Here is a 23520-nt window from a genome sequence, read left to right as displayed (position 1 = left end):
GTGGGGTGGGCTGTAGAAGGAGAGAAGGGAGATGAGGTAGGAGGTGGCCAGGTGATGGAGAGCTTTGAAGCCAAGAGTGAGGAGTTTTTGTTTCATGTGAAGATTGATAGGCAACTACTGGAGGTTTTTGAGGAGGGGAGTGACATGCCCAGAGTGTTTCTGTAGAAGGATAATCCGGGCAGCAGAATGAAGAATAGACTGCTGTGGGGAGAGACAGAAGGATGGGAGATCAGAGAGGAGGCTGATGCAATAATCCTGTTGGGATATTAAAAGAGATTGTACCAGCAAGGTAGCAGGTTGGATGGAGAAGAAAGGGCGGATCTTGGCGATGTACGCACTCTAGCGCTTAATACAGTGCTTGACACAGAGAATGGGGTTAACAAATATCATCATCGTATTTCACCTTAACATACTCTTACTATCTGTTTGTAGTCTTCTCTCTCCTCATGGTCCCATTATTTGTAAATAATTTAAATCCGCATGTCAGCCCAACAGACCATAAGGCCATACAGGTGGACTTCTCTAAGTGCTTACTACAGTAGATGCTAAATACCGTTGACTGGTTGATGGAAAAATGAATGAGGGCTAAAATAGAATATTATTAAATTGGTTTGTGCATTAGTGGCTGCTAGTGTTGGGGAGATACTTGGAAGGATATGACCTGGGAGAATCTTAAATTTCTATGACGAGGTATCGGGTCTCATCGAGTTTACAGTCTAAGGGAGGGGAACGAACACATAGTGTGAAATTTACATATATACCTACAGACATTTGCAAGCATACTGGATAAGGTTATAGTATATGGTATGGTTTTGGATCACGTATTCTACTTTTAGGGGTGCCAGAAGGGATCTTGGGGGCTTCCCCGTGGATTGGATACATGACCTGGTTGGGTCTTGTTTCCCTGCAGTGCTGAACTTAGGCCAAGTGTGAGTGAACTTCTATGTCCCTAGTGAATTGGGGCACCTTTACAGGCTGGTTCAGTACACGATTTTAAAGGACAGGCTAAAAATAAAGTCTGAATGCATTAACTGCATATTGATGTACTAAAATCCAACTTTCCTCATGGCCAAACATCCTCCACACACCCGGGTGGATGCATATGAACTTGAAATTTTTTTTTTAAATTCTGTAAACAATAACATGCCCTTTTGAAGTTTTCTACTGTTTCTTCAATAAGAAGATTAGGTCTCCCATGGGATGAGGAGGTTTACGTGGGAAAAACCAAAAGAGAAGCGAAGAGTCTCTTACCTTCCTTCACTCCGTACACTCCCAGCAACACTGCCCTTGTCATTTCCACCATCTGTCTTACTCCTTTTTTCCCCGTGCTCCACAGACAGTTTAGAACTAGATGCTATGGTGGAGGCCCGTTCACCCTTATCATCCTCTCTTGGTTTCTGCGGGGAGGTCCCATCAGCTCCCAACTCTCTTACAGATGGTTCAGGAGAGGTTTTGATCTCTGTGAAGGTCTCTTGTCCTAAGAAATCATGGTTGGTGATCGCTATTGCAGACGTTCCATGATTTGCCGTGGCCCCCGTACTGGTCCCCATCGATTTGGAGATAACTTTCAGTTTATGCGAACTGGATTTGTAATGCTTCTTTTTATGCTTCACTTTAGAATTGTGCTTCAAGAAGAATTCACATGATTCCTGCAGTACTCGTCGGCTCTCGCTGATGGGACTGAAAGAGAAAAGCGGAACAGTATTATTCTAAATTAGAGACTCTTCAAATATTCCTGAGGGTTGGTTGTGCACAGGTTCTCCTCATCAGTAGGATCATCCAACACAAAGTACAGCTATACATAATAATAATAATAACTGTGGTATTTGTTAAGTGCTTATTGAGTGCCGGGCATTGTGCTAAGCGCTGGGGTAGATACAAGCAAATCAGGTTGGACACAGTCCCTGTCCCACAGGGGGCTCAGAGTCTTGATCCCCATTTTACAGATGAGGTAACTGAGGTGCAGAGAAGCGAAGTGACTTGCCCAAGGTCACAAAGCAGACAAGTGGCAGAGTCAGGATTAGAACCCACGACCTTATGACTCCTAGGTCTGTGCTATATCTACTACACCATCCTGCTTCTCTGAGAGAGAGGGTGGGGAAGAGATGGGGGAAAAAACATAGATAATAACATAGTTACAGTGAAAGGCCTTAGGTAATCATTACCTACAAAATTTGAAAATCCTTGATACCCAGGCCTAGGGTAACTATTCTACTATCTACAGTTGAAATATTTCATTCTATATATACTATTACACCTATAGCAATCAATCATGTTCCTGACAAGGCCAGTACTGAAGAAAAACTCATGGCTTGATCGACACCACATGCACAGAGCCAAACTCTTTCTTCAGTACTGTATCATGTTCTTCCCAAGGGGACATCATTGTCAGAGGAATGTTCCCTAATCGCATTCAATCCAAAGTGCAAAGTAAAAGCTGTCTTTATGGGAGGACTGAGTCTACAGTTCTCTTCATTTTAAAAGATCTTGGTATTTCACTGCAATTAGATGCTTTAACAAAAGAAGGCTAGCCAGACTAAGCCCCCCTTTGTCCTCTATTCCTCCTCTCCTCCCCATCGTCGACTCGCTCCCTCTGCTCTAGCCCTCTTCCTGGACCACGTATATAGGTATATATTTATTATTCTATTTATTTTATTAATGATGTATATATATCTATAATTCTATTTATTTATATTGATCCTATCGGTGCCTGTCTACTTGTTTTGATGTCTGTCTCCCCCCTTCTAGACTCTGAGCCCGTTGTTGGTCAGGGATTGTCTGTTGCTGAATTGTACTTTCCAAGTGCTTAGTACAGTGCTCTGCACACAGTAAGTGCTCAATAAATACAATTGATTGAATGAATGAAGGCCTATGTAACTCTCTTAAATCAACATGTCACATTTCGATTTTGATTTAACTTGCCTTGGGACAAGCGAGAGAAGTAATTTTACATTCGTCTCCCCTCCCATCACACTAATTCATATCATAAACAACTACACACACTGTGGCACATATTTTCCAGAACTGAAAGAGTGTTAATTAACTAGCAGAGCCAGGTGGAAAACTTGCTCAATTTTTGATGAATCATGGGCCTGGCAAAATTTTCCCTTTTCACACACAGCAACAAATCGAATGATTTTTAAAACTGAAAAATTGACACTACTGGGTCAGGCCAACGGTTTATCCAGCCCCCTCCTTCACCTCCAACAGTAGTAATGATGTTTGAAGAAATGGCATGATGTGGCTGCCCTCCTTGTCCTCCGTCTAATGCTCGGGGATGTCTAATGCTAATATTACGGCCTTTTCCCCTATAACTCAATGGGATTGTACACTGGTGGAGTCACCCAACCTCCTTTGGAATCTGCTGATATGTTGGACTTTGGCTATTTCCCTGCATCAACAGATTCCATACGCTTATCACCTGTTAAGTGAAGTTTTCCTTTCATGTGCTTTGAACTGGCCTCCTTCAAGCTTCAGTGGATCTCCCCTCAACCTGATGTCATGGGATTCTGTGGGTGTTTGGCCTGGGTACAACCTATGAGGTTTTGTGAAGTAGCAGCAGTATGGTACTTATTAAATGTTTACTATGTGCAAAGCAGAGTGATATGTAGTGGGGCAAATAGATGATTATCATTCATCATATTTATCGAGTACTTACAGTGTGCAGAGCACTGTATTAAGGACATGGGGGAGTACAGTATGAACTGGTAGACATGTTCCCTATGAGACAAAAACCCAATCCCTGTCCCACCCAGGGCTCACAAACTGAGGAAAGACAGACATAAAGAAATAGATTAGGAGCCCAGGCCAAAGAAATGCTCTTTTACTGCTGCCTTCAGCAGTGTATAATAACTTAGAGAAGCAGCATCATCTAGTGGAAAAAGCACACACACTCTTGGGAGGGTCAGAATCTCGACTCTGCCAATTGCTTGCTGTGTGACCTGTAGGCCAGCCACTTAACTTCTCTGTGACTCTGTCCTACTTAGACTGAGCCCCATGCGGGGACTGTGTCCAACCTAATTAACCTGTACCCAGGGGCTTAGAACAGTGTTTGACATATAGTAAGCACTTAGATACCATTTAAACAAAAAAAACAACATGAAGGGATATTACCAGGTTAGAGGGACACACATAGAATAACAGGCACTGCCCTAACAGCCTTAATGTATTCAATAAGTAAGGCACTACATATCTAGAAGTCTGGTAAATAATTGAGAAGAAATCTTGCTTTGTCTTTTTCTGGAGGAAAGACTCCACTTTTATTATTCAGCTGGTAAAGCAAAAAGAAAAATCAAACTACATTTGCAGGATACTCTTGTAAGTTTTCAGCTCAAACAAAGGTAAAATGAAAAGTTCATGAAATAGTTCCATTAACTGTGACTGGTTTTTTTCCCTTTATCTCTGGGATTACTCAAAGGAAAAAGAAAGAGGAAACCCATTTTCCAGGTGCAAATGATGCCTATGATATATATGAAAGAAACATGCTTTTATATGAACAAGGAGGATTATTTTAAAAACGATTACTACAAATATGACACTGAATGACGCCAGTGCCTTACTAATGTAGGTTTTGAAAACTCTATAAACAATATTTTGGTTTGGGAAGTTCATTCATTCAATCTTATTTATTGAGCACTTACTGAGCGCTTATTCCAGAGCATTGTACTAAGCCCTTGGAAGAATACAACAATAAATAGGCACATTCCCTTCCTACACAAGAAGTTGGGAGGGCCCTCAAGCCACCATACTGAAAACTTTCAAATAAATCTTTTCTTCCCAATTTTCTCTACCCCACATCCTTATTGCCAAACCTGTCACCATCAGCCTTGGCTTTCTAGGAAGGCTGTAGAAGCTGCAAAGAAGCTTAAGGCTAGGGTTGGACAAGGAGCCAAGTGCTTAGTACAGTGCTCAGCGCACAGCAGCTCCGAATAAATACGTCTGAATGAATGAATGAATGAAATGGTCAAAGGAAGCCATCAGGCAGGACTTGGCTAAGATTTTCAGTGGTTACAACAACATTTTACAAAATCTGAACCAGGGCTAGATTGCTTATCTACTACCTTCCAATCACTACGGCCACACTAGTACTATGGTCCCTGTTTCTTGTCCTGAAAATTCAAAAAATATGAAAAAAGAAAAAGCATTCGAGCCACAGTTTAATGCCAGGGACTATAACCAAATGACTGGACAACAAATGAAACCTTTCAATAGTCTCCACACCATTGCTTACTGATGACACTTGTTTTTTACTTTTTTTTGTGGGGGGGGGAGGGGATATGAACGGGTATTTGTTAAGTGTTTAGTATGTGCCAGACTAAGTACTAAGTACTAAGTACTAAGACTAAGTACTAAGTACTAAGTACTAAGACTAAGTACTAAGACTAAGTACTAAGTATTAAGTGGTGGGGTAGATACAAAATAATCGGGTTGGACACAGTCCATGACTCAAATGGGACTCACAATATTAATCCCCATTTTACAGATGAGTTAACTGAGGCCCTGGGAAGTTAAGTGACTTGTCCAAGATGACACAGCAAACAAGAGGCAGAACTAGGATCAGAACCCAGGTCTTTCTGACTCCCAGGCCTGTGCTCTATCCACTAGGCCATGCTGCATCTTCCCTATCCCTCAACACTTTGCCCGTTCTGTGAGCAAAGTGTGTTCTTTATGAGCAGTAACACTATTACTCTCATTTGATTGTGTTAATAATACATTAGTTACCTAACAATGATAATTATGGTACTTGTTAAGCTCTTACTATGTGCCAGGTACTGTTCTAAGCACTGGGCTAGATACAAGTCAATCAGGTAGGACACAGTCCCTGTCCCACATTGGCTCACATTCTTAATCCCCATTTTACAGATGAGGTAACTGAGGCCCAAAGCAGTGAAGTGGATTTCCCAAGGTCACACAGCAGACATGTGGGGGAGCCAGGGTTAGAACCCAGGTCCTTCTGACTCCTAGGTCCGTGCTCTATGATGAAGATGATGGTACTCGTTAAGCACTTACTATGTGCCAAACACTGTTCTAAGCGCTGGCGTAGAAACAAGCTCATCAGGTTGTCCCACGTGGGGTTCATAGTCTTAATCCCCATTTTACAGATACGGTAACTGAGGTCCAGAGAATTTAAGTGACTCACCCAAAGTCACACAGCTGACAAGTGGCGGTGCCGGGATTAGAACCCACGACCTCTGACTCTCAAGCCCGTGTTCTTTCCACTAAGCCACGCTACTTCTCTATCCACTAAACCATGTTTCTTCTCATTATATTACACAGCTACGTGTAAAGCACTGTATTTTTGATGCCCATAAGCATTAACAAATAGTATTCGTGTTGAGTGTGTCACCGGAGAGCGCCCCTTCAGTTGTCAGACTGAGGGCTGAATCCCCACCAGTGGCACATAGCTGACACACTGTCCCTAGGCCCACCTCCAACAGCAACGGGCCGCTGGGGGGATTCAGCCATCAGCCTGGTAGCTGTGTGCGCACTCCCCTGTGACGCTCGCTCAACGCAGCTCTGAGAAAGAACTACGTGAGGGAACAAACTGCTTTGGAACACAGAAAGGAGAGGGTGCTTGCCTCTCTTCTCAGGCACCCAAGGAAGCATCATCGCAGTCTTGAAAAACCTGGTTTGAGCACTCTGCTAAAGTAACCTGCAGCTCATTGTGTGGAGCAATAGAAAAGCCTGATATTATAAGCAGCAGCCACTTGTCTGCTGTGTGATTTTAGGCAAGTCACTTTACTTCTCTGTGCTTCAGTTCCCTGACCTGTAAAATGGGGATTGAGACTGTAAGCCCCACGTGGGACAGGGACTCTGTCCAACCCGATTTGCTTGTATCCACCCCAGCACTTAGAATTGTGCCTGGAACACAGTAAGCATTTAACAAATACTATAATTATTATTATAACCTGCAAACTTTGGGGAAACACCAAAATAGAAATTACAGCAAGAAGCATAAAAAAAGGACTAAACATCAATAGAGCACATAAATAAAAAGATAATGTAGTTAAAAAAAAAGGAATGGTTAAATGCCAGATGCTTGAAAATATGTCAAAAATCCAGAGAGAGTCTAAACCACAACACAAATTACAAATCAGTTAATATGAGATGTGGTGAGATCTAATGTGTTTGGAATATTAATATACAACGATGCAATCTAGGTAGGAAAAATAAAAACCAGATACAAAAATGAGAGTGGAGAAACACTGATTTAAAATCCCAAGTGGAAGGAACTGGAAATGAATAGGAAAAAATAAATTATGGTATTGATGCCTATTTGTTTTGTTTTGCTGCCTGTCTCCCCACTTTTAGACTTTGAGCCCGTTGTTGGCCAGGGATTGTCTCTATCTGTTGCCGAACTGTACACTCCAAGAGCTTAGTGCAGTGCTCTGCACACAGCAAGAGCTCAATAAATACGATTGAATGAATGAATGAAAATTATGTAAAAATGAACAAGAAAATAAAAGCAGGTTAGAATACAGGTCACAGATATAGAATGTTGATGATTCTAATGCGCTCCATTTTCCAAATACTAAAGCAAAGAAATTATATGCAGAGGCAGAAGGCAAGAACTTTCAAGGGGATTTTTTGAATTGTGAGCATCTTGCTGACAGAAAAGCTGCCTTGTCCTTCTGTGGTACTTTTCCGAGCATTCAAAGCATCGGCTTGTGCTTAGTGGATCCATCAATCATATTTAGTGCTTACTGAGTGCACAGCACTGTACTGAGTGCTTGGGAGAGTACACTATAACAGAGTAATATAATAGACACATCCCCTGCCCACAACAAGCTTAGGATCTAGTGGATGCTTGGCAGAATCCATTACTACAGGAATTAGTGAGTCTGAGAACCTGGAGGCTGATAGAGGAATAAAGGGCAGTTTCAATAAATGGTACCTCACACCTTTTTAAAGGGTTTAAGGATTAATAAACTAAAGGTGCCAGAGCTACCTGCCAGAGAGAAGAGGCGGTCGGCCGTAACCAAACGGGGCCTACCCCAGTCAGTCAATCGTATTTACTGAGCATTTACTGTGTGCAGAGCAGTATAGAAAATCCTTGGGAGAGTATGATACCACAATAAACAGACACATTCCCCGCCCATAACGAGTTTATGGTCTAGAGGCAACCTCTTCTCTTCCAATCAGAGAGCTTACTGTGTGCAGAGCGCTGGACTAAATACTTGGGACAGGAGGAGATGGACATTAAAATAAATTACAGATAGCGGAAATAAGCGTATAAGAATACATACACGGATGCTGTGGGGCCGCAGTGAATATTAACACATAGAGGGGTACCCAGAGAGGAGGAGAGGGTAGGGTGTTTAGGGGAAATGAGTATAGTCAGGGAAGGCCGCTTGGAAGAGATGAGATGTTAATAAGGCTTTGAAGATGGGGAGAGTGATGGTCTGTCGGGTACGAAGAGGGAGGGAGTGCCAGGCCCGAGGGATAGATGAGATTGAGGTAAGAGGTACGTTGGCGCTAGGAGAGGGGAGGGTGTGGATGGTTTGTAGTAGGAGAACAGTGAGGAATGGAAGGAGGGGACAAGGCGATTGAGTGCCTTGAAGCCGATGGTAAGGAGTTTCTGTTTGATGTGGAGGTGGGAGGGCAACCATTAGAGATTTTTGAGGAGTGAAGTGATATGGATTGAACAGTTCATTAGAAAAATGATCTGGGGAGAGTGAAGCATGGATTAAAGATGGGGGAGACAGGAGGTGAGGAGATCAGCATGGAGGCTGATGCAGTAGTCACATGGTGGAAGGCAAGTGTTTGGCTCAGTGTGAGAGCAGCTAGGATGGAGAGGAAGGAGTGGATTCTAGAGATGTTTTGAAGGTAGAATGGACAGACTGTGACACGACAGATCTTGACAGACTGAATATGTGGATCGAATGAGAGATGAGCTGGGGAAAATGAAACGGTTAGGGGGCTCGGGCCATAGGGAGGATAATGGTTTTGTTTACAGTCACAGGAAAGACAGAGGGAGGACAGAGTTGCGTGGGGGGAAGATGAGGAATTCTGCTTTGGACATCTTTGGATTGAGATATCGGTGGGGCATCCAAGTAGAGAGGTCCTGAAGGCAGGAGGAAATGGGAGATTAGAGAGAAGGAGAGAGGTCAAGATTGCAGAGGGAGATTTGGGAATCATCCGCATAGAGATGATATTTGAAGCAAATGAGTTCTCCAAGAGAGTGAGTATAAATGAAGTATAGAGGGGACCAACCTTAACTCACAGACTTCCAGTGGAGAAAGTGAATGCAGCATTACTGCTGCCATTTCAAGAACCAATTAGATATTTGTGAGAATGTGGTAAGCAGAGACAACATTTAACAGGATCATTTGTAAATAACACAAAAGGCATAATTGTATAAATCTATCACACTTTAAATAGGCAATGGCAAAAAAGGTTTCTCTTACTCTCTCTTTCGATTTCTGTTGAAGAAACTGGCCCATTCTGTGCAGGTCTTTTTACTTCCCACCCAGAAGACCGCAGAGATGCCAACAATTAGTGTCATCAGATACTTGATCATAAATAAGGTCAGTTCTGGTCTTGCTAATGTCTTTGCCTAAAAAAATAAAAACAAACACTTAAGAGAAAACGCCGACAGCAATATTGTCCTGAAAAGATACTGAGCATGGTAGTCAAGCCTCAAGGAACTGAGAAGCAGCATGGCGTAGTAGATAAGGCACAGGTCTGGAAGTCAAAAGAACCTGGGTTCTAATCCTGACTCCACCACATGGTCTGCTGTGTGACCTTGGGCAAGTCACTTATCTTCTCTGGGCCTCAGTTCCTTCATCTAAAAATGGGGATTAAGACTGTGAGACTATGTGGAACAGGGACTGTGTCCAACACGATTATCTTATATCTACTCCATTGCTTAGAACGGTGCCTGGTACACATTAAGCGCTTAACAAATACCCCAAGGATGAATCATGGCATAGTGGATAGAGCATGGGTTTGGGAGTCAGAAGGTCAAGGGTTCAAATCTCAGCTCTGCCACTTGTCTGCTGTGTGATCTTGAGCAAGTCACTTCACTTCTCTGTGTCTCAGTTACCTCATCTGTAAATGGGGATTGAGACTGTGAGCCCCATCTGGGACAGGGACTTTGTCCAACATGATTCACTTGTATCCACCCCAGTGCTTAGTATAGTGCCTGGAACATAGTAAGCACTTAACAAATGCCATTATTATTATTATTATTATTGTTATTATGAGCTACAAAGCAAAATAATAACATGGCTGAGAGCAACAGATCGGAAAACACTGTCTTCAGCCAGAAGGCTGAGTGGCAGTGAGCAGGCTTTCCCGGGGACAGAAGGTAAAGTGCTGGTGGAGAGGTGGCAGTGAGCTGGAAGACAAAGCCAGGATAAGGGCTGGGCTGATGCCAGACAACACACCCCTCCCAAGCGGACTGGTGCCATGATTACTGTTAGAAGGCCCGGAACTGCGATCGATCCCCTGCAGCCTGCACCGTGGAGAAAAGAATAATAAACTTTAGACCGAGAGCCCCAGGTGTGACCGTGACTGTGTCCGGTCTGATGACCGTATCTACCCGTGTTTAGCACAGTGCTTGACACACTGTCAGTGCTTAATACAATAATGATAATGGTGTTTGTTAAGCACTTACTATGTGCCAGGCACTGTATTAAGCACTGGGGTGGATACAAGCAAATCGGTTTGGACACAGTCCCTGTCCCACACGAGGCTCACAGTCTTAATCCTCATTTTCCAGATGAGGTAACTATGTGATTTGCCCAAGGTCACGCAGCAGACAAGTGGTGGAGCCGGGATTAGAACCCAGGTCTTTCTGACTCCCGGGCTCTATATATTAGTCCATGCTGCTTCCCAACAGTATTGTCACTGAGGGACTCCAGCCCATGCTTCCAGGGAGACTGGACCCTAAATCCAGCACCTCAGACTGCTAGGCCACACTATTGAGGCCAGCCCAATATAAACAATAACAATAATAATGATAACTAGGTGCTGCAGAACAAGTGAAGAATTACTCCGGCCACCAATAAACTAGAGCATTTAAGCCCAAATGACTTCACCGTGTGAATACATTCGATTTTAAGAAGATCATTTCTATTCGTCCACATTTAGTCTACTTTATGGTCTTAAACACTGGACACTTGGATGATTAGATCAAAAGACATCACCCGGTTTATCATGAGGTCCAACTAAAGAATTTAATAGAAACTTGAAAAATAGAGGAAATCCAGTATTAAGGGTAGATGCTGACTTTTTTTCAATATAATAATTGTAGCATTTGGTAAGCACTCTGTGTCAAGCACTATACTAAGTGTTGGGCAGATACAAGATATTCCAGTTGGACATGGTCCCTTCTCCTTTTCCGGGCTTACAGGCTAAAGAGGAGGAAGAACAAGTAATGAAATCCCATTTAACAGATGAAGAAACGGAACCCCATAAAGAGACTTGTCCAAAGTCACACAGTAGGTTAGTGGCAGAGTTGGGATTAGAACAAGGACCTTTGTCTCCCAAGCTCATGCTCTTTCCATTAGGCCTTGTGACTTCTCAGTGTCTTCTTCCTTTCAGTTTAAACAGAAGATGTATGATGTATAATCCCTCTCATGAGAGTTTAATCTCCTTGTGAGCAGGGTACGTATCATTTCTTTATGCTGTACTTTCCAAGCACCTATATAGGGTACTGCACCAAAGTTCGTGCTCAATAAATACAAACAAATACTAATATTACTTGTGCTAACAGATCTGTCATTATGTACCTAATTATCACGATCTAACACTAATTTAACATAGACTTTAATCCCAGTACCGAGGCAGTCGAGCCATTTCAAAAGAAATGGAAAGGAAATGCGTACACCAAGGTAAATTTTGTAGAGGTGCTTGTAAGACTACCAGAATCATGATAATCAAAGATCACAGAAACATATGTTTCTTTAATTTAAGAATGAACAATATGGACTCAGGCCAAATCAGGATGAAAACACGGCTTTTGGAACACAAACAGAAAAAGTCAATGTCTAAAACAAGTTACATTCATGCAATTATGAAGCAGCATGGCTTAGTGGAAAGAGCCCAGGCTTGGGAGTCAGAGGTCGTGGGTTCTAATCCTGGCTCCATTTATCAGCTGCATGACTTTGGGCAAGACGCTTCACTTCTCGGTGCCTCGGTTACCTCATCTGTAAAATGGGGATTAAGTCTGTAAGCCGCAAGTGGGACAACCTGATTACCTTGTATCTACCCCAGCACTTAGAACAGTGCTTGGCATATAGTAAGCGCTTAACAAATACCATCATTATTATTAACGGCAGGGTTGAATTTGTCCTCGGTGAGGCTCTAAATGCCAACATCTCTCAGTGCCCCCGACCTTGAGCAACAGGGAGATTTGAAGGCTGGAAGGAGAGAAGGCAGATTCTCCCAGCACTAATCCTCTGGTCCTGATGTTGGCACAAGGTGGCAGGGCTCTACCCACAGGTGGCAGGTAAGTTCCAGTGCAAATTAAGCCTTGGTTACTTTGGTCTATGTTTCTGCTTTGCCTGATAAAATAATCCCAAATTAGGGAATGCCCCTCCTTTCACTCTCTCTCTCCAGCCCATGTCGGACACTCTCAAGCCCTCATTTCACATAGCCATCGAATGAGTCTTAACTGACCCGGTAGGGCAGTACTGGAGTCAGACAATGGAAGGATTTTCCAACTGAAATTGACGGCAAAACGTCCGCAATGAGTCCCACTGACCACTCTGTTTTTCAGCGTAAATGACATAAAATGGGGCGGTTTACCTGGTAAGGGCACGGTATGTGGTATCGATGACAGTGGTCTGCCATCCAAGTGGTTTCCCAGGTAATTCTGTACACCTGCTCATAGACGTAACATCCAAGAAGCGTCACCAGTGGCCCGAGGTACAAGCCACTGAAAACCCCGATGCGAATCATAAACTTCTTCAGTTTTTCTTGGTTCCTGCCATCGTGTTGTATGACTTGACGTACGTGATTTAGAGATATAATGCCGGCTAAAAGGAGAGACAACCCGACGAACACACACAGGCACAGCGGTAACAATACAAAGTATCGAGATGCATCCAGGTCATAGAGACCAACAAAGCAAACACCGCTGATATTGTCTCCTTCCACTTTGTTCATGGCCAAGAGCATAACCGTCAGAAATCCTGGCATTCCCCAGGCAACTGCATGAAACCATACAGCCTTCTGTTCGATGGCTTCGCAACTCCATTTTCTGCCTGCGGCTAGGAACCAAGTAATGGTAAGAATCACCCACCAGACCGTGCCTGCCATTGTGAAAAAATACAGAAGCATAAAAAGGACGGTACAAGCCTTATTCTGGGAGCCTAAAACAACAGTTTCCCCGAGATCTAGCTTCTCGTCTGCCTTATTACAGGCTGTCCTATTGCCCAGCAAAAATCCAATAAAGTACATCAGAGAGACGATGCTGTAACAGACTGAGTAATAAATGATGGGCCTCTCGGGATATCTAAATCGTTTAACATCGATTAGGAAGGTAAGGAACGTGAACAGGGTTGCACAGAGGCAAAATATCGAAACTATCCCAATGAAACTCTTGGCAAATTCTAGCTCGTCGTTTTTGAAATACATATTGGGGCACGGGGGGGCACACTGGTCAATCCCCAAAAACTTGTAGCCTTGTCCACCAGAGGTCTTCAGATGCCGGGGACACCAAAATCCGTAGTCTCTCGACACTTCCTCTGGGCTCGTCTGTGGATCATGAGGCTTCGTGGGGAGAACGGAAGTGTCAGAGACAGTCTCGTCACAGTATCTCAATCTGTAGAGATCATAATATCGCAAAAATGGACTTCAGCATTATGTACCGCTTCCTATTTCACTGTCATATTCCCTAGTATAAAACAATCGCTGCCTTGAAATCATTTGACAGGTAAAGGTTCCAAATGAGTTCACAAAAACCAAAATCTAGAATGAAGTAAAATCTTACTCCTCGGTCCCCAACTTTTTGTATCCTCTGTTGCCACTCCCTGTCCCTCTAACTCCTCTGTCCCACTTGTACTTCCCACTGTCCCAATAAATCTTCTCCATGTTCTTTCCCCCTTTTCCATGCCTCTAGTCCTGTTCCTCTTCTCATCACTACATTCATATGTCCCTCCTTTTCCCTTTGAATTTTCCCTCTTAACTGTTCTTTTCTTTCTTTGCTACTTCTCTCCATTTGCCAGTCCCTCTGTTTCTCAATCGATGGTGTTTACTGAGAGTAATAATTATAAATCATGGTATTTGTTAAGTGCTTACTATGTGCCCAGGCACTGTATTAAGCACCGGGGTGGATACAAGCAAATCAGGTTGGACACAGTCCCTGTCCCACGTGGGGCTCCCAATCTTAATCCCCATTTCACAGATGAGGGAACTGAGGCCCAGAGAAATGAAGTGACTGCTTAAGGTCACACAGCAGACAAGCAGAGGAGCTGGGATTAGAACCCAGAACCGTCTACCTCCCTGACCCATGCTCTCACCACTAGGCCCTGCTGTGCAGAATACTCTCCCATTCTAAGTGTTTGGGAAAGTGCTATAGTACACAGAGCTTGCTGTCTACTCTGTGAGCAGGGAACATGTCTACCAATTCTGTTGTATTGTGCTCTCCCGGGTGCTTAATACAGTACTTTACACACAGTAAGTGTGTACTGCTAATCATTATTAATGATAATAATGACACTGTAGATACAGTGGGATAATAATGACAGTGGGAAGTACTGCTAATCATTATTAATTGTATAATACAATTCACTATACATTTGCTATTTATAAATAATATTTATAAACTTTTTATGCATATCCCAAGCATCATGATTTGAGCTTCTCAAGGCAGTTTTGATATATGGTAAAGGCGGCCCCTCTAGCTTCCCACACATGCAGATGTGCCACAATCACACTGATACTAGTGTGATCAGAGATCAGAGATACCAGAGAAGCAGCATGGCTCAGTGGAAAGAGCCCAGGCTTGGGAGTCACAGGTCATGTGTTCGAATCCTGGCTCTGCCACTTGTCAGTTGTGTGACTGTGGGCAAGTCACTTCACTGCTCTGTGCCTCAGTTTCCTCATCTGTAAAATGGGGATTAACTGTGAGCCTTACGTGGGACAACCTGATTGCCCTGTATCTACCCCAGTGCCTAGAACAGTGCTCCGCACATAGTAAGCGCTTAACAAATACCAACATTATTATACCAGAGTATACAGCCCTGTGGGAGACCTGACAGAGGGGAAGCCAGCACAAACCAAACACAGCCAGGTAGGGACTGACTTGGGTCATCCCGCTTCCACCTTCCCCACTTCCACTCCTCATGCCTCTGTCCAATTGCAAGCTAGGTATTTCAAAAGGACAGAAAGCAATTAAGAGCCCATTATCAGCAGGAGATACATTAAAAAAAAACCCACATTCAACTGGATGTTTACCCTTCTGGGTGAGTGTTGCTTCTGCTGGAAAGGAGGTGGGTAACCGTGAGGGGAGGAGGATATACAGTCCAAGCTCGTTGGCCCTAGGCTGGCAAAACTCTCAACGGTTTGGTGGTCCAAACCCCAAATATATGTACATATCTGTAATTTTATTAATTTGTACTTATGTCTCTCCCTGTTGTGGGCAGGGAATGTGACTGTTTATTGATGTATTGAACTCTCCCAAGTGCTTCATTCAGTGGTCTGCACACAGTAGCACTCAATAAATACGATTGAATGAATGAATGAAATATTGGCTTATGCCTGGTCAGACCCCTCCCAAAGCAAGCTTCGTAAGATTTCTAAGCCTTGGACTACTTTCATTAAGCAGCCAACTATAAATTATATCTTCCTAATGCTTTAAACAAAGGGTTTCTTCAACGAGTAATATGGACATAATTACTGTTAAGCTTGTTCTAGGGATAATACACTTTAAGTTTGCTATGGCTGGAACCCTGATATTAAAATATCAACTGTTTAAGAATACTGTACCTGCTGCATTCAAGTTCCTCAGGCCACGTGATTCCAAAAGTGTCCATCATGTGTTTACAGTCAGAGTACACTTGCTCGCAAAACTTGCGACAAGGAGGAACGATTTGTATTTGCTCTTTGCAGGCTGGCACAAAAGCACTGCAGAGGAATGTGTCGACATTAGGTGAACAATGCAGATTGGCAAGAAGAAGAAAAGGCTGTTGAGAAAAAAAAATTCCTGGTTAGACAATTTTATGGGCATAGTCAAATAAAATGAATTCCCTTTTATCTTTGGCTATTCAAAATGCAGTTTTATTCCTAGTCTGGGGTGGTTCCGGAGGTAAATGTTTTAAATGGTACTGTTTGTCCCAGGTGCTTTTTTCTTTCTAACAACAGGGCTTATCTACAGGAATTCTGAGATAAAGATAATGTATGGACTGCACATCTGCCTCCTCCGTGCTCAGGATTCTAATTTAATGGTTGGAAAGATAAATTCTGGTTGGCCACATTGCATGGTTTGATCATTATCTTATGCTGTCCAGTTGTCTCTGGCCCTCAGCGACACCATGGACACACCTCTCTCAGATCATCCCACTTCCATCTGCAATCATTCTGGTAGTGTATCCATAGAGTTCTCTCGGTAAAAATACAGAAGTGATTTACCACCGCCTGCTTCCGTGCAGGAAGTTTTAGTCTCCACCCTCGACTCTCTCCCATGCCACTGCTGCCCAGCACAGGTGAGTTTTGGCTTGTAGCAGATGGCCTTCCACTCGCTAGCCACTGCCCAAGCTAGGAATGGAATGGATAGGCCACCGCTTGACTCTCCCTCCCACGGTCGAGACTGGTGGCATATTGGAAACTCTCCAGGCGCGACCCTGAGCAGGGATGGTTTGATCATATATACCAAAATTTATTGCTCTTCTATAAACTACAGTAAAGAGAAGCAGCATGGCCTAATAGAGAGAGCACAGGCCCAGGAAGTCAGATGGACCTGAGTTCTAACTCCAGCTCTGCCACTTGCTTGTTGTGTAACCTTGGGAAAGCACTTCACTGCTCTGTGCCTCAGTTATCTCTCTGTATAATAGGGATTAAGACTGAGCCCTATGTGGAACATCGACTGTTTCCAGCTTGATTAACTCGTATCTACCCCAGTGCTTATTACAGTGCCTGGCACATAATAACTGTTTAAAAAAATACCATAAAAAATTTTAAAAAACAATGCAAACTACACCAATTTTGTACCAACTCGGTTACTAGGAAAATATATTCTAATGCAAACATTCAAATTTACTTACATGGAGTCAGATTTCCGTTGAATTTCTTTTGATTAATTTCATTTTAGCATAAAGTAGATCGGAAAGGAGCCAATAATGAGTTTTGATGAATAAGAAATGTTTCTTCTCCCTTCACCCCCACAGATTTCTCTGTTAACAAAATCTCTGCTGTGGGTCCTCTATTATAAAAGACCATTATTAGGATAATCCTCATGAGAATGTAGTATGGTTACTGTTGGGGTTTTTTTAACGGTATTTATTAAGTGCTTACTATATGTCAAAGACTGCCCTAACCACTGGGGTAGATACAAGTTAATCTGGTTGGACAAAGTCCCTATCCTACATGGGGCTCCAGTCAAAGGCACATCTCCTCCAAGAGGCCTTCCCTGACTAAACCCCCTTTTCCTCTTCTCCCACACCCTTTTGTTTCCCCTCCCTTTGTTCTTCCCCATCCCAACCCACAGCATATCTGTACATATTTGTAATTTATTTAAATTAATGTCTCAATCTCCTGCCCTAGACAGTAAGCTCGTAGTGGGCTGGGAATGTGTCTGTTACACTGTTGCATTGTACTCTCCCCAAGTGGTTAGTACAGTGCTCTGCACACAGTAAGCACTCAATGAATACGATTGAATGAATGAATCTTTCAGTTGAGAAAACTAAGATGGGAGAAGTTAAGTGACTTGTCAAAGGTCACACGGCAAGCAAGGAATGGAGCAGGATTAAGATTTATGGTATTCGTTAAGCTTGGACTATGTGCCAGCCATAGAACCCAGGTCCTCTTGATCCCAGGCCACACTGCTTCCCTGTGCTCCCTGCTCTCCGGGTACTATATTTAACAGAATGGATGAAGTGGGCCAGCAGACGCCCCCTCAGTGGGTACTTCCGTGTTCCCTAACTACAGATGCCCGCCCTTGTAAGGCATGAGCCAGAATCAGCAATATTAGCCAAGCCCTTGTGCAGAGAACCTTTTGCTATTGATGCCAATGGTGGGTTAGTACCTTTATTTAAAACTCAAAATGACCAAACAGCTGGTTTCCTGATAATCCTGGTGGTAAGAACTTGAGAAAAACTATTCTTGGATCAAACAGTGGTCTATGCAGTACATCGTTCTGCCTCTGACAGTGACAAATGATATTTGGGGGGAACTCTGATAGTTACCCTTTTTGATATCTTTTCTGAGAAGCAGCATGGCCTCGTGGCAAGAGCATGGGCTTGGGATTCAGAGGTCGTGGGCTCTAATCCCAGCTCCGCCGCTTCTCAGCTGTGTGACCTTGGGTAAGACACTTAACTTCTCTGTGCCTCAGTTACCTCATCTGTAAAATGGGGATTGAGACTGTGAGCCCTAAGTGGGACAAACTGATTACCTTGTATTTACGCCAGCGCTTAGAGCAGTGCTTGGCACATAGTAAGCGCTTAACAAATACCATTATTATTATTAAGGTTCAGAGATGCAACCTTTAACAACCCTTCCCTCTATTAACCAATTATGCACCTCATTCATGAATTTATCCAAACCCTCTTCAACCCATCAATGATATTTTCTGGGCACTTACCATGTGCAGAGCACTGTCTTCAGTGTATGAACTGATCTTAACTTCTTCCGCCTAATCATCAATGGTATTTGAGTGCCTACTCTGTGCTGAGCATTGTACTAAGCACTAGGAGGAGAATGATATAACAACAGAGTTGGTAGATATGTTCCCTGCCATAGTGAGCTTACAATCTAGCTTCCTGAGGTAATGTGTGGCCGGAATAACATTCCTGATTCTCCAACAGCATTCCAGCCTAAACCCATAGTGAATAAAGATAAACTTCCTTGATGAAGTTTGATGATAGTGGAAATTGTCAAGCCAATCAAAATGGAATATCTTCACTATTCATCTGCCTTTGATTTATTTAAATCAGTAATAACTTTGCTTCACTCAATTACCTGTTCAGACTACACTGCTTCACATTATTTTCTACCATTTTGTTTAACAGCGGCATTAACACTTTGGTATTCTACAAAAAAAACAAGTGAAGGGAGTACTTAGTATAGTGCATTGTACTCAGTAGGTATTTTACAAAAACCATTATTACTGTACCCATTCACAGTTTGAAAAAGAGGGTGCATCCTACGAAATGCCAAGTTTAAAATACACGGTTTTATATGGAGCATATAAATACAAATGTAAACTGGAAAACTTAGGTAATTCAGTCAATGGTATTTACTGAGCGCTTATTGTGTTCAGAGCACTGTACTACGCACTTGGCAGAAATAATTAAAAAGAGTTCACTGACAACATTCCCTGTCCACAAGGCGCTTACAATCTAGAGTGAGAGACTGGCATTAATACCAAATAAATAAAATTAATAGTTGACAGAAGTCTCTGATGCAAGGGCCCTAGAGTTGGAAGAGCATTTGGACCAGAGCATGCTAGATTACAAAAATGTTACTCTGTAAGTAACTTAGATACTTCTGGAGGAGAATTGGCTATTCTGGCCATTAGGCCATCATTAAGTGCACTGGATTGGCAATTTAATGGCCTGAAAGAGATAAGATCTTCAAATTATTCCAGAGGAAGCTAACAAAATAGGCAGGATTGCATCAAGTATTTGTAATTATCATAGGACCTAGTGAAAATGAAATAGCCACAAGAGCAGTGAAACTGCATTCACTTCAAAAAATGATTGCCTGTGTGTGCAGGGTCAAGTATTTAGTACTACAGAGAATGATTATTTTTAGAAGGACAGTTCCTTTTTACAATTATTATTATGGTATCTCTTAAGCACTGAACATGTACCGAGCACTGTTCTAAGCTCTAGATCCAGGGTAATCAGGTCAGACAATCCTGGCACCACAAAGGATTCACAGTTTAAGTAGAGGGGAGAAAAGGTACTGATATGAAATTCAATCCCTTGTAGGCACACATACAATCAGTCGGTGGTATTTACTTAGTGTTTACTATGTGCAGAGCACTGCATTAAATGCTTGGGAGAGTATAATGCAACAGAATTAGCATAATCGGTGGCATTTACTTAGCATTTACTATGTGCAGAGCACTGCATTAAACGCTTGGGAGAGTACAATACAACAGAATTAGCATAATCGGTGGTATTTACTTAGCATTTACTATGTGCAGAGCACTGCATTAAACTCTTGGGAGAGTACAACAGAATTAGCAGGCACGTTCTCTACCTGTAATGAGCTAACAGTCTAGAGGGGAGATAGAAATTACTTCGATTAATGTCTAACACGTACATAACTGCTGTAGGGTTGGGGCAAATATCAAATGTCCAAAGGTCATCGATCAAGTGCATTGGCTATGCAGAAGGGAGAGTGAGCCGGAAAAAAGAGGGCTTAATCGGGGAAGGCCTCTTGGAGGAGATGTGACCTTAATAATGCCTTGAAAATAGAGAGAGTGGTGGTCTGGAATATCTGGAGGGGGAGGGAGTTGCAGGCTACGGGGAGGATGTGGGAAAGGGGTAGGCGGGGAGATAGACGAGATCGGGGCACAGTGAGTAAGCTGGTGCTAGAGGGGCCGAGTGTGTGGGCTGGGCTGTAGATGGGAAGGAGAGCAGTGACATGAGGTAGGATGGGATGAGCTGATTGAGTGCTTTAGAGCCAAGAGAAAGGAGTTTCTGTTTGATGAAGATACCCATGCACAATTTAACAAAGAAGCAGCGAGGCTGAGTGGAAAGAGCCAGGGCTTGGGAGTCAGAGGCTGTGGGCTCTAATCCCGACTCTGCCACATGTCTGCTGTGAGACCTTGGGCAAGTCACTTACTTCTCTGTGCCTCAGTTACCTCATCTCTAAAATGGTTAATAATAATAATAATAATTTTGGTATTTGTTAAGCACTTACTATGTGCAGAGCATTGTTCTAAGCGCTGGGGTAGACACAGGGGACTCAGGTTGTCCTACATGGGGCTCACAGTCTTAATCCCCATTTTGCAGATGAGGTAAGTGAGGCACAGAGAAGTTAAGTGACTTGCCCACAGTCACACAGCTGACAAGTGGAAGGGCTGGGATTCAAACTCGTGACCCCTGACTCCAAAGCCCATGCTCTTTCCACTGAGCTATGCTATTCTCTAAGACTGTTAGCCCCACGTGGGACAACCTGATTCCTCTGTGTCTACCCCAGGGCTTAGAACAGTGTTTGGCACATAGTAAGCACTTCACAAATACCATCATTATTATTAACACAAAATGCTATAATTAGCATGAATAAAATGTCCTTCCTCCATTACTCTATTGCTCCTAAAGCATTATTTTCTGCTTAAGATAGTATGAACTGTGTAAAACTGTCAATAATCAATAGGATTTATTGAGCACTTACTGTGTGCCGAGCACTATACCAAGAGCTTGGGAGTGTAAAATATCACAGAGTTGGTAGATATGTTTCCTGCCCACAGTGAGCTTACACTGTAGAGGAGTAACACCTAGTTGCCTCCCACCAAGTAGACTAGAATGCCAATATAATTTCAAAAAGGAAGGTTCAAGTGGAAACTATATAATTATTCCTTCAAGAAAAGAAAATACACAGGTGTTAATTTTCTGGCTCTATCTGGCAAGTCAGAATTTTTTCAATTAACAGTAAATACTGTTTTCAGCAAGGACTGCACAAGATGCTGAGGGAAAATTACAAAAGGAAAAGGAAGGTCCCTACCCACGGACTGCTTCTGAACCAATGGAGTTAGTAATTTTCAAATACCATTTGGGTTTCATTATCAAAGTGACTAAGTCCTTTATTTCCTCCATCCTCCCTCGGCTCTGCATCGACTATGCCCTTGACTAAGTGCCCCTTAAACTTGAGTACGCTTCAAAGTTAATATGTCCAAAACAGTATTTCTCATCTTCTCACCCAAACCTTATCCTCCCCTGACTTTCCCATCACCATGGATAGAACCACCATGCTCCTTAACTCACAAGCCTGTAACCTTAGCATTATGCTCAACTCATTTCTCTCATTCAACCCACATATTAAATCTGCCATCAAAGCCTGTCAGTTCTACCTTCACAACATCACTAATATCTTCCCTTTCTCTAACCAAACTGTTACTGCATCGATTCAGACACTTATCCAATCCCACCCTGACACCCTGCATCAGCCTCCTTGCTGAACTCCCTGACTCCTTTCTCTCTCCCTATTCAAGTCCATATTTCACTCTGCAGCCTGGATCATTTTTCTAAAAAAAAGAAATTCAGTCCATGTCTCCCCACTGCTCGGGAACCTCCAGCAGTTGCCCATTCACCTCCACGTCATACAGAAACTCCTTACCATTGGCTTTAAAGCACTCACTCACCTGGCCCCCATCTTACCTTCCTTCTACAACCTAGCATGCTCATAATAATAATATGATATTTGTAAAGCGCTTGCTATGTGCCAGGCACCGTACTAAGCCCTGGGGTGGAGACAAGCAAATTGGGTTGGACACAGTCCCTGTCCCGCATAAGGCTCACAGTCTTATCCCCATTTTCCATATGAGGTAAACTGAGGCATAGAGAAGTGACTTATCCAAGGCCACACAGCAGACAAGTGGCAGAGCTGGGATTAGAACCCATGACCTTCTGGCTCCCTGGCCCAGGCTCTAGTCACTATGCTATTTCACTCCTCTAACACCAATTTACTCACTATACCTCAATCTCATCTATTGCACCATTGACCCCTGGCACATATTCTGCCTTTGGCCTTGATCTTCCCCGCACCTTCATATCTGTCAGATCACCACACTCCCCACCTTCATAGCTTTATTAAAATCACATCTCCTCCAAGAGGCCTTCCCCAAATAAGCCCTAATTTCCTCTACTCCCTCTCCATTCTGTGTCACCCTTGCATTTGGATTTGCACCCTTTATTCACCCCATCCTCAGTCCCACAGCACTTATGTTACATATTCATAATTTCTTTTAATAACCTCTGGATGGCAAACTGTTGGCAAGGAACACGTCTATCATCTCTGTTACATTGTATTCCCCCATGCGCTTAGTAGAGTGCTCTGCACACGGTAAGCGCTGAATAAATACCATTGACTGACTGATTTATAAAGCACTTTGATATCTTAACCCCACAGCACTTAGGTAAATGTTTTTACACTCTACTGCAATTTTCCCTAGCTGTAATCTATTTTAATGTCCACCTTCCCCCTGTAGACTATAAGCTCCTTGTGGGCAGGTATCTTGTCTACCAACTTTATTGAACTATACTTCCCCAAGCACTTAGTTCAGGGTTCTGCACACACTTACTTGCTCAATGAACACCACTGATTGATAAGTGACATTTTTAAGTTTAAAATTTTTTTAAATTAGATTAAGTATCTCTTTCCTATACATAACACAACTACTCACTA

General features: G+C 42.9%; 1 protein-coding gene across 1 annotated transcript in view; it reads right to left on the bottom strand.

Moving 5' to 3' along the window:
- Nucleotides 1–23520, bottom strand: part of FZD6 (frizzled class receptor 6) — a 48847-nt gene that overhangs the window by 6133 nt on the left and 19194 nt on the right. Inside the window, exons 3-6 of the mRNA XM_029063367.2 lie at nucleotides 15937–16133; nucleotides 12754–13771; nucleotides 9408–9556; nucleotides 1252–1680 (exon numbers count right to left, since the gene is read on the bottom strand). Coding sequence (XP_028919200.1) covers nucleotides 1252–1680; nucleotides 9408–9556; nucleotides 12754–13771; nucleotides 15937–16133 — 1793 coding nt within the window. The remainder of the gene's footprint in view (nucleotides 1–1251; nucleotides 1681–9407; nucleotides 9557–12753; nucleotides 13772–15936; nucleotides 16134–23520) is intronic.

Source organism: Ornithorhynchus anatinus, chromosome 4, assembly GCF_004115215.2.
Source record: "Ornithorhynchus anatinus isolate Pmale09 chromosome 4, mOrnAna1.pri.v4, whole genome shotgun sequence".
Taxonomy (NCBI): Eukaryota; Metazoa; Chordata; class Mammalia; order Monotremata; family Ornithorhynchidae; genus Ornithorhynchus; species Ornithorhynchus anatinus.
This window is presented reverse-complemented; position numbering and strand designations above follow the sequence as displayed.